Source organism: Passer montanus, unplaced genomic scaffold, assembly GCF_014805655.1.
Source record: "Passer montanus isolate IOZ18808 unplaced genomic scaffold, ASM1480565v1 scaffold6, whole genome shotgun sequence".
NCBI classification, from domain to species: Eukaryota; Metazoa; Chordata; class Aves; order Passeriformes; family Passeridae; genus Passer; species Passer montanus.
Genome location: NW_024371037.1, coordinates 4332553 through 4349591, shown reverse-complemented (window position 1 = coordinate 4349591; position 17039 = coordinate 4332553). Strand labels below are relative to the sequence as shown.

At 38.1% G+C, this 17039-nt stretch overlaps 1 protein-coding gene across 4 annotated transcripts in view; it reads left to right on the top strand.

The window, feature by feature from the left end:
• IL17REL (interleukin 17 receptor E like) overlaps window positions 1-17039 on the top strand; it is a 44653-nt gene that overhangs the window by 11360 nt on the left and 16254 nt on the right. For all 4 annotated transcript variants that reach the window (XM_039726881.1, XM_039726879.1, XM_039726880.1 and 1 more), the window contains exons 2-6: window positions 6675-6702; window positions 12657-12806; window positions 13552-13661; window positions 15055-15169; window positions 16823-16867. In XM_039726881.1, the coding sequence (XP_039582815.1) occupies window positions 6675-6702; window positions 12657-12806; window positions 13552-13661; window positions 15055-15169; window positions 16823-16867 (448 nt within the window). The remainder of the gene's footprint in view (window positions 1-6674; window positions 6703-12656; window positions 12807-13551; window positions 13662-15054; window positions 15170-16822; window positions 16868-17039) is intronic.

Sequence of the window (17039 nt, the reverse complement as noted above, 5' to 3'; positions counted from 1 at the left end):
CCTGGAGCTGAAGCACACAATAGAACAGGCAGCTTTTATTTCAGGCAGTCATAGCTCCCTTTGGTCCCATAAATTTAAAATCAAGTGGTTTATATGTAGGTCTTTTTTTTTTTTGTATCTCAACATTACTTTTAAATAAAATAGAAAATTAAAAAAAAAAATAGAAGCAGGGGATTTTCTTCCCAGTTGAGAGACCTCAAAACAATATTGTTTTGTCTGGCTATTCACTTATAGGATAAATGTATGTCACTGCCAAGAGTTCTGAGAAATTATTGTGCTTCTAACTCTTCCAGCTGTTCTATTCTGCAAAAAGGATTCAGCCCTGTAGCCACTGCGAGGGCCAGAAGATATTATATTCCACATGCACTACTGATAACATATGGAACACTGCAGTTAAAATATAGGAACAGGATTCTTCTGCATCAGACAGTGCAGAAGGAAATGCATACTGCCTGGAAAGCAGAAACTTCTGTTATACCTGACGAAGAGCAGGTAAACAGGAGGATGAAAATCCAAGGGGGCTGAAGGTCTTAGTCATGTGCTCCTGCACTCCTGAAGTGCTGCTAAGCTGTGATGGAGGTGTTGGTCTAGTGACAAGGAGCAGGCTGTGGGAGACAGGGTCTGTACCTTTGCATTTATATGTGAAATGGAAGGTGGTGCAATGACAATTGGTAACAGTCTCTGCTTGAGATCCCTGTGAAGTCCTGCTGGAGAGTGTCCAATAATCTTCAGTAAACACCATCATGTTTGCTCATGGCTGTTTCACTGATGAGCTCAGAGCCCATCACCAGAGAGTTAACACAGCCAGATGTCACCTTGCTCTGCCAGACTCAGCCATCTCTCACCCAAAAAGTGCATGACCTCGTTAGCACTGTACTGAGCCTGAGCTTGACATCCCACTTCTCAGTAGCAATTATTCTTTCAGATTCAGCATTGCTCTAATGTGATGGCATGTTTTCCATTCCACTTGAAACACACAGGGAAAAGACCTGGAGCTGGATAATGTGTAGACGTGACTCAGATGCTTTGTTTTTAGCAATCTGTAAAACATCCAGCAGCATCCACGTGTTTTTGTAGTTTAAAGTAGTCCAAAATAATGCTTTGCCATAAGTTTGGGTGCCTATTTCTTTTCTGCATGATAACAGTCCAAATGTTTCCATCTATGACTGCTTAGCTAATCCCACTGCATGCTGCTCACATGTATCAGATCACCACTTTGTCAGTAGAAGCTGAAGAACAACCTCATGGTTTGCCAAAAATTCAAAACTGTCATTAGTAACATAGTTTTACCTTGGCAATGAGAATAATTACACTTGATGTCAAAACAAATACAGATGCTCCTTTAGAGAAAAGGTCTTTTGAGGACAATGTATCAGCAGTACTAACTACACATTTTTAATAGTTCTAAATTTTCATATTAAGAGTATTAATCATGGCAATTTATCTGGTTCTTGGTAAATGTAACCACAATTTAATTCACTTGCCAAGTGTGTTTTGGAGGTCTATTATTTTTTCTTTTCACCCACTTCCAATTTTTTGTATAAATACTTGACCATGATATAGTTAAATTTTCAGGGAGACAGGAATCATTATATTATCACTGTGCTTTCTTTACTGTAAAGAATTCTGTTTCCTTACATTTGGTAAGATAAATACAGCAGTGAGCTTTCTAAGAACATAATGAGAAAAGTTCTATGAAGTTCCAGTGCCCATCAGCATCAATGATGTGTAAATTGCTAAGGCATTATGACCTTTATCCATGAAAAATAGCTCTGGGAAAAGCTAAAACATAGTTATTTCCTTCCATGAAGTAATCCCTAGAAAGTATCTGGGGCTGAATGTCTCTGAAAGGAATTAGAGTGATTTGTTGATAGTCTGTGGAGCTTTTGATAGAGATAGAGCTCTGAATCCTCTCTGTTTCCATCCAAAGTTCTTGAATGGTGGAGATGCATGTAACTTTGTGGCTGTCCACTGCTCAAAGAACTTTTCCTTATGGAGGTGATTGAGGTGACACTGGCATGCCAGGTTTTTTACTAGGAGCTATGATAAATCATTGAGAACTCTATTGGACCAGCCTCTGCGGGCTCCTCCCTCTCTGAATGAATGGGTGAAGAAGGGAAAGCTGCTGCTGGATTGTTTACACAGCAGGGGTAAGTAGCTCCCCCTCTGTGGTGGAGGATATGGCATGGTTGTGGTGTTCCCATGTGAGACCAAGATCAGTATGACTTTACAAGGCACAGAACGAGCCCCAGTGTTTCCACAGCTATGGATGGTTCTGGTCACTCCATTTGGACAGATACATTAAAGCAGAAGAAGCTGCTGAGAAGGGTGATGGTAAGAAGGAAAATCTGGTTTATTAGAGAGGAATAAAAGAGTCCACAGTCTCACAGAAAAGCTTAGAAAAGGTATATTACTGGTTGCAGATAAATGAAAAGTAAATTCCAGGGTGGAAAGCATCTATTTAAGTGAAGAGATAACGAGTGCAATCAGAAGTCAGTAGAAGCTAACCATTATTGTTGTCATGTAAGAAATTAAAAGGTTTGGTGCTAGTAGACAACAGCTCTTCTGGAATAGCCTTGGCTCTCACAGCAGTGCACATGAAAGCCTGACTAATTTTGAAATGATGCTTCACCAGTTTTTGGTACTGGTGGTACCTATGGTTATCAGGGGACTATACCCAGTGATTTGGGACATCCTTTGAATTTGTGTGCAGAATAAGATGGAATTTGCAGAGCACCTCCTCTCAATTGGAAATAAAAAAATAACATGTTCAGATTAATCATCTTTATTGACCTTTTGGCTACAACTTGAACATCAATTATTGCAAACCTACCCTTTCCCTGTGTTGTAAAAGTACATAGAATCCCATTTGTTGGAATAGAGGGAAACATCAGAATATGGTCATGTTCTTTTCTCTCTGCCTTCTCTGACAACTGACCCTAAAGTAGAAACATAGCTAATAGTTGTGCCAGTGAGCATTGCCCAAAAGGGAGGATTCTACAGTCACTGACTAATGTAGGTGTCTTAATGAAAGAATGAATGTTAAATGTCTGACAACCTGGTCCCAACCAAAGAATACATTTTAAGGCATTTTCAGGCTTCTTGCTATTCCTTATAGAGTTGTGCAAGAGCTGCCACCAGCTCTTCTATGAACTAGGTACAACAGAGCTAACAGGTAGACTGTGAACCCAAATTTTCCTCAGACTTTTTCCTGCATGACAGAGCATCCAGGGAAGAATTTCCACAATTCTGCACTTGATTTAGTGCCTGAAGATATGAGAGGAAATGGGAAGTAGATTTGATCTTTGTTTCTTTTTCTTGGCAATTTTAATTCATGAAAACACTCTCTGTGTCCCTAATCCAAGTCTTCCTCTCCTGATCTCACTCTCTTCTCTACAGTGGTTAGAACAATGGGATATTAAAATTGTCCTAGTTTGAGGAGAAGTTGCTGTGCTAGCTAAAAAGTTGGCACCACATCTTCTATTCAGAATGCTGTATGCTGGTGGTGTGTGTTCAGATAACCTCTAGCTACAGTTGAGTAAGACCACAAATGGGGAAAACCCCAGAGAAATAGGAAAATCCCTAACTGTTTGTGCATTGTGTAAGTATATTTTACTTAGGCTCTTTGCCAAAGAAGATATGAATCAAAGATTTTCCCTATATAGGAGTAAAATGTACTATCATGTTCAGGATCTTATTTTTGCATAAAAGATGCCCTAGGCATTTGTAAAAGGGGAAGAAAATTTCCATTCCTGTTTTAGTGTGTTGTGTTTTTTTATTGCACTCATCACTGAAAATTCCTGAAAACAAAAGATATAGAAGTGGGAGAGGAACTTGTTTAATTCCAGTTATTCTTTCAGACAAATGGTCTCTTTGGGCTGTTTTGCAAAGTGATTGTAAAAGAAAATACCACTCCCACCCACTTGGTATTGTACAATAAAATGAAACACTTAAAAAAATAAGAAATTGAGCTGTGACCAAATATTGCTGTAACTGGCAAGTGTTTGTGCAAATATTTGATTATTTATGTAAACCTTCCCAACAACTCCTCACCCAGAACACAACCAAGTGCCCAAGAATGACAAAACATCTCCCTACCAGATCAAAAGTCACAGAAGGATGTTTCTTTCTTTTCTGTGGAAAAGACGAGAAAATAAACGTAAGAGTTCAGATGATAGGATTCCTCTATGCAATAGTGAAAACCAATAATTAATTAGGATAGACTAAAAGGTACAAAAGAATTTCTTTATCATGCCACTACCCACAGAAGTGGGTGTTTTGGTTTTTCTCTTGCAATATATGTGATTTAATTATTTTACATCCAGTTTTCAGTTTTCAGGTGTCATAACAGGGGAGATGACCTTCTGTAATTAAAAGGCTGAATTCTTTGATATTTGTGAGATTTTTTGTTTAATTCAGTGTGATCTTGATTTTTTAATGTATTTTTTTGCACTAAGGTTGTAACCAGAAAGAATGGTTAGAGAAGTTAAAGATGCTGTTCTAAGAAATTTTGACTGGCAATTGGGAACTCTGTCCAGCCACCTAACCAAAATATTTTCAACAGTCTGGCTCAAAAAGGGAAGTAAAAGATATGGAAGTAATTTGCTGAATGATCAGCCTCATGAGAGATTAATTTCTTCTAGTAAATAATGACTGAGAAATTAGTTGATCCAGTGGTTCCTTTCAGAAATAATTAAAAAATATCAAGTATATATATGATACATCAGAAATCAGTTACCATCAGTTACTGTTTTCAGTTTTTCATGGAGATTTGAGGAAATTATAAAACTTTGAAACAAAAGTATCTCAGTTTTGGAACAGTTATGTAAAGAAGTTTGGTATACTTTATAGAATCATAAAATGGTTCGGGCTGGAAGGGAACTTTAAAGGTCACCTATTTCCCTGTGGTGAGCAGGGATAGCTCCAACTGGATCAGGGTGCTCAGAGCCTCATCCAACCTGGTTTTGAATGTGTCCACCACCCTCACTGTAAAATATTTTCTTATATCTGATATAAATCGACTCTCTTTTAATTTAAAACCATTACCCCTTGTCTGGTTGCAACAGGCCCTAATTTGAGTGTCAATGTATTATGCTGTAAAAGCAGCCAAACCAATATCTTTAACAGTATGTCACAAATAATTTTTCTAATCTTCAGTCTATGACAGTATATGACCATGTCTGTCTTGTTATAAAATGTGGTTTAAAATACCACCTTTCATGCATTTTTACTTTTTTGAGTCATAGTAACAAATTGCCAATATTAAAAGGTGACAACTTATGTCCAAAAGTGATTGTTAAAAAACAGAACTGCAAAAGGACAGAAGAATGGGAACTGATGCAGGTTAGACAGTGTCACTGATTTTCTAAAGGCCTCCTTTAGGAAGGAGCTTAGCTCAAATGAAAAGCTGTCATGAAGGACAGGACACATTTCTCAGGCAGCTGCTCTCCACAGGGGAGTGAATATGCTGCCTTTTCTCACCTGCAGCAGCAACATGGTTTTGCTCCACAGCTTTATTTCTGAGGAGCACAGGATCCCCTGTGGATGAAAGCCTCCTGGAAAACCAAGCAGTAGTTATTTCATGATGTGTTAATGCTTGTCCAGGCTGTAGCCTCTGTGTTTCAATTAAAGAACTTCTGAATGTCCACCAGAAGACTTTTGTTGGCTCACAGACTGTTGGCTTGTTGACAACATCCTAAAATGTTTTAAAAGGACTGAGAGCTGCAATCCCATTTGAGAGGAGACAAGGCACTGCCTGTTACTTTTGTGGGTGTGATACAAGTATCTCTGTCAACAGGACACTGCTTTTAAAGGAAAGAACATGGGAACATATATTCTGTATGCAAAAGAATACTGGTATAAAGGCTATGCCAGAACAGCAGCAAACAGTATTTGCTGGCTGAGGAATAGCCTTTCTTTAGAATGTCATGCACAGCAGTCAATGTAAGATTTGTTATTTTTGTACTGTACAAAATTTTAGTGTGTGGTTAAATGTTTATTTTACTGGGAAAATGGATGTAGTCTGTCTGAAAGATAGCTGGAAGCATGTTAAAATCTCAATGCCAGGTTCACTTTGCCTCTTACAAAGACACTTTCCCTTGAACACAATAAGTACTGTCTGAGTAATTTAATTTTCAGTCTTCTAAGCCAGATGTCTGAAATAAAAAGTCTTATTTCTAGACTTCATTTGCAATTGCCATAATGCTTCCTTTCTAGTAGGATCTTCTAAAAATAATATATATTCAATGATGTTCTAGATATCTTCCATTATAAAATCGTGGAGTTTCTTTGCCCTGGTTAACAAATCACTTGTAGAGTTTAATGAAGTAATGCATGAACTCTTGGTCAGTAGGAATGGCAGTACCATATAAAATTATGTCTTTATTTGATGGAACTCTTATACTTGTTAAAACAGTTACACACCTCAGTAGAAATACTTGAAAATGAGGATAATGCTGACTTTGTGTCCCCATATGTATCAGGTTGTCATATGCAGCACTGCTGTGCTTTTTCACTGTATTGGAAAATAATTTTTTTAACCTTGAAAATGATTTCTGTTATGGACTATGAATATGTTTACCTGTTTAAGGCATGTTTCCTTGTGTGCAATGATTGAGCAATATTTATTTTTTATGATTACCTCAACTTTTAAAATATTTTTTTTCTATTTGCAGGGGATTCACTGTAAAAGCAAACCTTCTGGTGAGTATACATAACTTATATTTTTACTGTGTTTGTTTTTAAATATAATTTATTAATGATATTGAATCCATTAAATCCATAGTGACATCAGATCACTGTCATGACAGGATATTTACCACCATTTCTTTAATAAAAAACATTGGAAATTGGTAGGTTTTGATAAATATTAGGTTAATCATGACAATTACTTTATAGTTTTCCTTACCATAGTGAAGGAAAGAGAGTTTGCTAAGTCATTATACGTGTTTTTATTGCTTCTCCTCATTATTGGTATTGCCAATGGTAATAATACAGGGGCTTGAATGACCTGACCTCCGAATCCTCACTCGGTCACTCCTCCAGGGCACACACTCATTTGCAGGGAAGTACGAGGCAGCTGCCAAGCAAACACTCCCCCCTGAGAGGACAGTGACAGTCCTGCCTGAGAGGACAGTCCTAGTCCCCCCTGAGAGGACAGTCATAATCCCCCCTGAGAGGACAGTCCTAGTCCCCCCTGAGAGGACAGTCATAATCCCCCCTGAGAGGACAGTCCTAGTCCCCACTGAGAGGACAGTCCTAGTCCCCACTGAGGGGACCATCCTAGCTGGAGGCTCAGCTCTGAGCACTGCTGGTCTCCAGAGTGCCTTTCCTGAATCCATGAGGCCGTGAGTGCATGGACACAGCTGGCACATATCCTCACTTGGAATGCATGGTAATTATGGGATTGTGTTGAGATGGAGAGAAAGAATATGTGTATGGAAGGGATGCAGTTAAAACTCCCACCAGAAAAAATCTCTAGTCTTCTGCCAGTCACCAGCTTTGGTGGCTGGTTCAGGAGTTGTAAGTGAATCTTGTTAGGATTAGGCAGCTGAGCTGGTAGTTGCACAAACTATGTGGAAGGTAGAAGAAGAAGTAGGGGTGTTGACCCTTGCTCTGCTAGCTGAAGCATGCCTTTACGTCCTTGAGCAGTACAGCCTGAGAAAATCAAGCCTTTCAGCCTGTTCTCAAAGAGAAGAACACCCATAATTCTGTTGGTTATGAGTTAAAAATCTCTGCTGGGTGTTACACAAATGAAGATCTAGATAGTGGAGACTCACAGGTACCACGAGGTGGTGATTCATTCCATCCATTTTAGGATAAGGCGATTTCTATGCTGGGAGAGAGGCAAGAGGGGTTGTCACTCTGTGTTGACTGCCAGAGCTGCTCAGAGCACAGACACAGCCTGGCTGAGGTTGGAAGGGACCTCTGGGAGTCATCAGGTCCAACCCCTGATGCAGGGACGTGCAGAGGATGCACATCAGATAAGCTAGATGTTTCACTCAACTGGAAGGGCACTGAAGGGTTTGTAAACTAAAGATCCATATCTTTGAAGATGATATACATGAAACTGGTAGTAGGTTTTTCAATGCTGTCTGAAAAAAACTTATCAGCTCTCTTCAACACAAGTAACATGTAGGATGACTCAGCCTCAGAGAGGTGATGAAAAAGCATTTTTTGTCTTCTGTCTTCATCCTAATTCACTTGTGCAACAGTGGGTGTATACTCCTTTGCATACTTCCTTTTCTATATTATTTTTTTAAATTGTTTGTTATTTGAGATAAAATTACCTTAAAAGACCTTAACTCTATAGTAGAGGACTTTTGCAGCAGTAATTTCTTTTAGCAGCAACAAAAAGATATTTCCTAAAATTTGCAACCACCACCTCAGTAGTATTTGGCAGTGTGACTTTGACTTTGCCTTCCTCCTCCTGTTCTCCTAGACTGTTAGATAGCGCATAAAAACTATTGTAGTATTTGAAATTCACTGTAATATATCCGTACCTGGATATCAAAGTATCAATGATTTAAAAAAAAACAAACCACCATTTTCAGAAAATGTATTTGGCACAGTATTTCACAGTGTTGTTCAATATCTCTAAAAGTTTGAAATGTTTTCTGAACACACAACCACGAAACCCTTTTAATTTACTGTGCATTGCAATCTCTTGTGAAAGAGAGGCTGTCAGTCTAAAATTTAATCAATTTCATAATTGCTGTAAGTACTAACAAGTAGTGAATTTTGGTACTTATTAACTGAAGTGCACCATGTGGTTATTGTAGGACAGCATATCTACTTTGCTGATGAATTTTGTTGACTCATCCTAATGAACAGATTCAGCAGATACTGTGGTAAATCATATGCAAATAGGTTTGAAATACTACTGTAATTTATACTCATGGGATGATGTGCCAGTGAAGCAATTCTAGTAGGCTTTAGAGATGCTCACAGATTTAGCCCTGTCAGTATCCTTAAGTAGCTCAGATTCTTACAATAGTTGTAGGGAAGATATATCAGATAAAAAACCAGTTAGGATTTTCTATTGGGTGTTGTCCCAGTCTTGTTATTAATAGGTTTTCTCTGCCTTTTTTTTTTAATGCAGTTCTCCAATTTCACCAATCTTGTTATTAATAGGTTTTCTCTGCCTTTTTTTTTTTTACGCACTTCTCCAATTTCTTCTTCTTACCTGAGGCTTCAAATTATCCATCTATTCATTTCTATTGTGTATCCATTGCTCAGTTCTGCCTTCTATTTCCAACTGTACATAAGGTGTGATTTGCTGTCGTGACAGTTCTAGGTTGATTGCTGCATCATCAGATTAAACAAATTATCTGCTGTGGTTGAGCTGATGGCAAAAGTACAAGGAAATGTCTACATGCTGAATAATAAGCCTTGGTTTCTTTATGCCTGGGCTTATATGTGCCCATAATTAAGGAACATTTTATTAAAGCAACAATCCCTCTCTCATGTAGAGCTAATTACAGCTATTATTCATAAACAGAAAATTTAGGTAAGATTTACCCAACAGATGGTTTGTGTAGCAAGATGCATCTTTATGTCTTCTGGGGTATAGATAAAACTACCTGTGTGAAAAGGAAAATGGGGTGTGTTCCAGAAGAAAATATCTTAAGGGGGGATTAAAAGATGATAAAGTAGGAGTTTACTGAAGAATTAGTCAGAAATGAGTCTCATAATGTGATGATTTATACAGCAAAAATTATTTTCTGTCAGGTCATCCTTGTATCATGTATTTACTGTAATCCAATGCTAGTATCCTCATGCATGATATGATCAATTTAAATTATTATTAATGAGTTTTGCAGCATGTTTTGCAATTCTCAAAATCTATCATAAAACTAATGGAAAATAAAATCCAAAGCGGAAGAGTAATTTAATTTTATTCAGTGCATTACATATTTGTTCTCAATTTGAAAGTAGAAACTGTGATCAAGAACAGTGTCTCTGCTGATGGGACAGCAGGGTGTTTGTGCATCTGTCTGATGGTGATCCAGTGTCAGTAATGCACCCAGGCTGACTTAGAATTCTCCCGAGATAGTTCCAACCCTGGGACATCTGATGATGTCATACCTCCGGTTGTAACAGCTAAGGAGAAAATTCAGCTAAATGATGACTGCTTCCTCTCTCCGCCCCATAAAAAATAAGGTCAAATACACCCAAACAGAATGCTTTGTAAAGACCTGTCCACTTTGAATATCTGTCTGTCTATCTATCTATCTATCTATCTATCTATCTATCTATCTACATACATACGTACATACATATGTCTACATACATTGCCGTCCCCTTAAATGATTTCTATGCAGACATGGCAGCAGGTGAGGTTATAAGCCTGGATTGCCTGGATCAAGAAATTTACACCAATAACCAAACCTTAATCAGAAACAGTTACTCCCAGATACCATTGGGCATCCACATCTCATACAATGCAGCCAGGAAAATATATTTTTGAGCAAAGAGACGGAGCTCAAACTAATCATCACTTATCACATTATTAGTAATAATTATCAAGTAATTCTGCAATATGATAAACTCCCAGTTGTGGGTGGATTAATTGAGTGTTGTGCAAAAACTTTCCATCCTGAGATACCTTCAGGATTATTACACCACCCATTCTTGGAACATGGAATACAGTGTTCATATGCAGTTGCTGTGCACTGTGCTTCTGAGGGCTGTCTCATCTCTGTGGAAATGTTTATAAATTCTTCAAAAGTCAAGGTACTCCAACTGCTCTTAAAGCCTTATGTGTGTATTTTGAGTGATCCATGTTTTTTTCATTGGTTTGCATAAATTGTCTTTTCTTGTATTTCTTTGGATAATTCAGAATTGACCTACTGCCAGTTGAGGTAAAGTGTTCTTGTTTTCCCATGCTTTTCCACTTGGTTCATATCAGCATGTCCTGTTGCCTCCAAAGTATACTCAGTGGCACAAAACCAGGCTAACAGAGTGGAGATTTGGGTGTGAAAGGTTTGTCTCTTCTGACTGTGTGTATGTGATATGTATCACACAGGACTTATTTCTCCTGATACCAGGTGTGAGGGCACTTAAAGCCTAACAGATTTAAGTGAAGGTGCCATATTTATGTCAGCCTGTCTTCACATCCTGCAGTATCAGTATCTGATCTTTGACAATGGCCTTCTGCTGCAACCGGATACTGGGAAAATGAGGATCTCATAGGACAGGAAGAATTCTGTTCAGGTTAATACACTTTCAGTCTTTGAGCACTTTCCTTCACTGGAAGTGTTGGAAGGATAAGTAAGGATAAGCTTCGTCTTTCCTCCTTCACCATACCTTTGCTCTGTGAGATCTGTGGACGTGTCTTCCATGTGAGTCAATGAGCATCCACACTTGACAACAGTTCTTGGCTTGACATTGAGGGATGTGCCCTTTCCTGATGATTCCATTAAGAGTGCTATCCTGAATTTTATGGCAAGCACAGTATTGTGGCACTGCTGTTTCATACTTCCATACCTTTTGTCATACTTTTTGAACTCCTTCTAGGAGCATTTTGAACAGCTGTATTATATGAATCAATTATTTTTTGTTTGTTTTGTTTTTGTTCTTCTAACCTCTCACCAGGGGAAGGACAATGGTCAATACAATACTTTTTTTTTTTACTTGGGTGGTTTTTAACTTTCATGCTATGTATGAAAAGAGAGAAGGCTAGGAAATATTTCAAAGAAATAGTATTTACAACTAAAAAGAGCTGTGCTGCATTGCATACCACAAAGCCAAAGGACAAACCCTGGTTATCTGTTCTGATAGTCTCTTGAATTACTAGTTTCTGGGACAATAAACAATGGATGTGAAGTAGAGGAGCCTAAAGAGTGCATTGGGGATTAAATCCACTGCACCAATATAAATTCATAAATTAATACCTGATTTCTGTGTAGGGCAGGCTGAGAAGTAGAAAGAGATGAAATATGCTAACTATGAGGTTTGGGGTCTTAAGACTATTTTTTTCCTTTTTTCCTAGCCTACAGTTTTAGCTCTGCAAACCCATTTCCTTTGGAATGACTAAATTTACACGGGGAAATAGAAGAAGACGTAGTAGCTGTGTTCTGTGGATTGGCCTATGGATTATTGTGTTCTGTGTCTTGAAGAAGGCCTGGATAATATTTATTCTGCTCTTGTTGTTGTAGTCTAAAGCAGAAGGAAATCCTGTAGGTGTAAGGTACTCTTCCATGACTAGGAATGCAATGGTGCCCTCTTGTGTGAAAGTGAAATTTTAACAGCAATGGAAACCGTCAGAAAGTCCTAAAATTAAAGTACTATTATGAGAGTGCTCACAATATGCAGGTAATGGTTTTGAAAAATGTTTATATAAACTATTAGTTTAGTCATGATCGAGCAGATCTAATTAATTAGAACCAGCATTAGTCTAAGTGTGTTCTGCTAACCTTAGTTTTCAGAAGTGTGATTGCTTCCTCTTGTGGGTTAACATTTCCCTAAGCCTAGTAATTTATTCCAGCACCCTAATTAGTCATGTTTGTTGTGTGAAAATTTTAAGTCAAGTACTGGCTTTGCTGGTCACTTTCTTACTGATTTCCGGAGAGCAGAAACTTCTCCTGTGGTGCTTGCTCTCCCCCAGACATCCTGTGTGCAATGAGTTTTCTCTGCCCTTATGTTTGCATTTGCAGGTGGCATTTTTAACAGCTTCTGCCATGATGCTCCTGCATCTTTGTCTTCTATGGTACTCAAAAGCATGAAGATCTCAACAGTGATGAAATGTGTCCAAGGAAGCCCATGCTCTCTTCATTTAAACATTAAAGGAACACTGAGTCTGGATGGTAGGAATCAGCTTTGCTACTGAGCCCTGTCTGTTCACTTTCTGTTTATGGCTGTTCAGCCAAAATTTGTTCCATACTGTCATTTTTGGGACTAAGCTGTTTTCATTTAATCTTCTCAGAAAATTATTTTTGTGAAAACATTTTTCTACAAAACAAGATGAAGTTGTGACCCTTCTCAAGTGAATGAAAGCTGAGATAATGAATTCTGCCTTCCAATATAACATCTCTAACTTGTCCTCTGCCAGTGCCCTGAGCACACAGCTGCCCTTTTCTTTCTTGCTCTGCCATCCATGCAGGCACACACACTAATTCTGTGTGCTCTGACAATCTGGACATGAGTGACTGCCCCTACAGAAGGAGAAACAGTTTATTCATCTGAAGTCACAGTTCTGCACTACAAGAAAATGAAAGTACATGAACTTCCTCTGCATAGGCTATTTTTACCAACACCTTGCCATTCATGTGCTTCATATGTTATCATATAGATAATTCCTAGTTGCTTCACTCAGAGTTAATAAGTTTATTTTTAAGTTTGGTAATTAAAGCTTCATTTATAGCAATATGTATTAAATCCTTGTTCCTACTCCTATGTGTGAGTTATATATAATGTCTCTCTTTTAACAGAGGTACATGTGCCTTTCACTTAGAAGGAAAGCTTATGATATGGTGCATTTTAATTTATGTTTTTGGTCTTCTTAAAGATGCTTAAATTATATTTTTGCAATCTGTTCCTAACTCATTTCAGAGAACGTCCGTGGGCTGGAAATATGTTCTTTTTCACTGGACACACAGCAATCTCAATGCATAAATGTGAGACTCACTAGGAAAAAAAGCAAGACGCTTAATGGAAAGAAGGTAAACTCCTTTTTTGGGGGGAGCAATTTTTCATTTAAACGTTTACAAGACTTTGGAAAAAAAATCTTTTGCATCTCTCTTATTTTTTTCTTACTGTTTTCTTAGTGGTTGTGGAAAACTACAATGAAACATATGCTTCAGCATAGCCAAATGAAACTCCATAACAAAATTCCCCCTTACAACACATAAATTCAATTTTCCACCATCTTTGTACTTCTTCTGCTTACATTTTGACAAGGGAAGCTGTCTCTGCAGAGCATAATTTTCATATCAGTCTTGCTAGCTTTCTTTTTGTGCCCTCCACATTGTGTGGAAGCTTTTCTGACTCTAGTGTCTAGTAAGAGCAATGCTACAGAAATTTTAAGTGCATATTACCTCAGTCAAACCATATCAGTGGAGTTTACACATCTAGAAGACAGATGGGTGCCTGAGCACTTGTGCTCATCTGTCCTAAGCCCTTTTAAGGGGCAGTGTCTGTTCAGGGGAAGTATTTGTTGCTAAAATTTGCAACTGAGGAAAAAAATAACCACCCCTGACCAGCTGTTTGAAAGGCATGAATTTTTGCAGTTACTGGTGGATAAGGGTTACTAATTCTGTACACAATCTGTTGCTTCATGTGCTTTGTACAATGTTACACTGATTGCACATGTGGAGCAAAGTCCTCCCAAACTGCAGCTGCAGTTTGCACTTGGTGTCTCTTGATGAGATGGAACATCCATCATCTCTTTGGCAATGCAAGGCCACCACTCAGCAACCAGTAGCTTTTAGAGTAAGGCAAGTTTATAGGCAAGAATCAACAAACATATTTAATGAAATTTTTCTAGTTTCAGTTCAGTGACTAAAATGGTGACATATGACATCTTGTACCCTCCAAATGCCTTTAACCAAATAGGAGACTATCCAACATGAAAACCTACAAGGAATTTAATTGTGAACTGATAGTAGTGAGGGAATGACCTGCTGCAACTGGACCTCAGCTTTTATTTTTCAAATTCCTTTCTGTCTCATAAACTGTTATTGTAATTAACACATTTTCTGAAGTTGCCATTAAATATTTAAACATACTTGTTTTCCATTCTGCAAATGTTTGTGCTTGTAAAATGGGTACAGACTGGGGCTTTTGACATTTTTATGCTTTTAGGATTATTTGATATCTTGTAGCTATTTAGATTTCTAAAAGTGAAGGTGATAGCAACATCCTGGATTAGAAATTCTTTTATTAAGTCGTATCTGCTTCTTTTACATTCCTGCTCCTACCTCATTGACTGCTTAATGCTGATTTTAAATTAAATATACCTGAACAAAGAATATTTCTTTCTTAAATATCTTAGCCAAAGGTTTTGCTATATCTGGAAGTCTTGTGTGAACTCAATTTTATCAATGTTTTTAACAGGTACAGGTACAGTTCAATTGCATTGAAGTCAATGTAGCACAAAACATCTATGTGACCATGAAAACTGTACCACATTACTGTGAAGTCAAGCTGAGTCAGCAATACTATGTTGAAGGTAGGAAACATCTTAAACCAGATGCTTTTCAAGAAATATCTTGTAAAATAAAAAAACCCCCAAACCAACCAACCAACCAACACCCTGAAAGACAAAAGCACATGCAAATCGCATTCTGGGATATGACCTGACACACTCACCTAACTGATGGTAGGTCATGTACGCCAGGACCAGTCTTAGTTTACATTTCAGTGATTCTTTTTTGTTAGCAAGTAAAGGTCTTGACTTGATATAAAACCCAGAGTTCATGCCTAAAGGTATGTGGAAAATGGAATTTACACTATGTATTTGTCCCTGTCACCCTTCTTGTGATTGGCATGTGCTTTTTCTCTGCCTGCAGGTTCAGCCCTGCCTGCTCTCTGTGCCTCAGATGGAGCTTCTGCTTCTCTGCATGGGTGGCCCAGGGGTGGCTTCAGAAGCTGAGGAAAGCTTAATAAGAAAGCTTAATAAGAAATTTATTTTTACTGTCATTAACTAGGCATTCTATAGCCTGTTTACATGTAAGAGAAAAAGATTAGGTAGCATTTTTCCATGTTTTTAGGGTGAAGTGCCCACAAATTTTTTACAAATTATGCCATGTGCATACAAAAATAGATTCAGCACTGTGGTCCAAGCCAAGATACAGTGTGGCCAGAGAAGGAAAAAGCAAAAAATGAATTGAGACACCTTGTTCAATCCCAGGCTGGGATTGTCCTGCCTTCCCATCTCCAGAGCCCATGGGTGGGTGGTTCTTGCCCTTGCCCCTTGGTACAGTGTCATCCCTGCGGTATGGTTTGACACTTGGGTACAAGTAAGGCCTTTTTGTGCTTAAAAAGACTTTAATTTTCTTATCAGTCCTGATTCTCTATTGAGGTATATAAGTACTTTGTGAACAAAGAGGGGAGGAAACAAGGTTTCATGAAGCCCAGTTTTAAGACACAGTCGTGAGTGAACAAATGAAAATAGGAAATACTTCTTGGTGGAAAAGGACTCTGGGGAAATTAAAGTGCTGCTCCAATACTGTGTTATGCAAGGAGGGGTGAAAGCAACACATGAAAAATTGTTTTAATATTCTTAAGAGTTAAGTTTTGGAGATAAAAATACCAGATATTCTGAAAGTGCTGCCTGGTAAGCTCCCTAGGAGCTAGGTAGTAAAAATACCAGATATTCTGAAAGTGCTGCCTGGCTTCTAATTCTGGTAAGCTCCCTAGGAGCTAGGTACGGTGTTTCTTTCTAAGGCTGGAGTCAGAATAGCAAAAAACCAGAATTACTGATAACAGAGAAATGAGCCTGGTAAACAACAGGAGTTGTTTTTCGAGGAAAAAGTAACAAAAATAAATATTATTATTCAAATTATTGTTAGGTTCTAGGTAAAGAGGTGTGGTGCTATATCCTCAGCTGCAGCCTTAACTGCTGATGAAGTTTCCCAGTAGAAACCCCAGACAGGGGAGATAGGTCCTTAAGGCATATTGTCATATCATCTCTGCGTGTGGGAAGAGTACTTATCTTTTTTGCTGTTTATCTAAAAATGTATGCTGTTTATCTAAAAAATGCCCTTAAAAAGAGGGATGAGAGAGGTTTCCTGTTGGGAATCTACAGGATAATTTGGCAGTTTGTTTACACAGTTATGTGAATAAAGAAGCACTGAAACAGACTCTGCCTTCTACCTTGCAGATTGCAGAAACAGTGATGTGGGAAAATATATTCCAGCTTGTTTGGGTGAGCTGATCTTCTATGCAATTTAGAGCTGTGAGATATTTCTGGTGACCTATACAATGACATGTTTTCATACTTAAGTGAGCAGGGAGAAAAAATTATGATTTACAACTACCACTACTTATAATTACCATGTAGTTGATGGGTAATGTTCTGGAAATTTATTTCTTTCTAT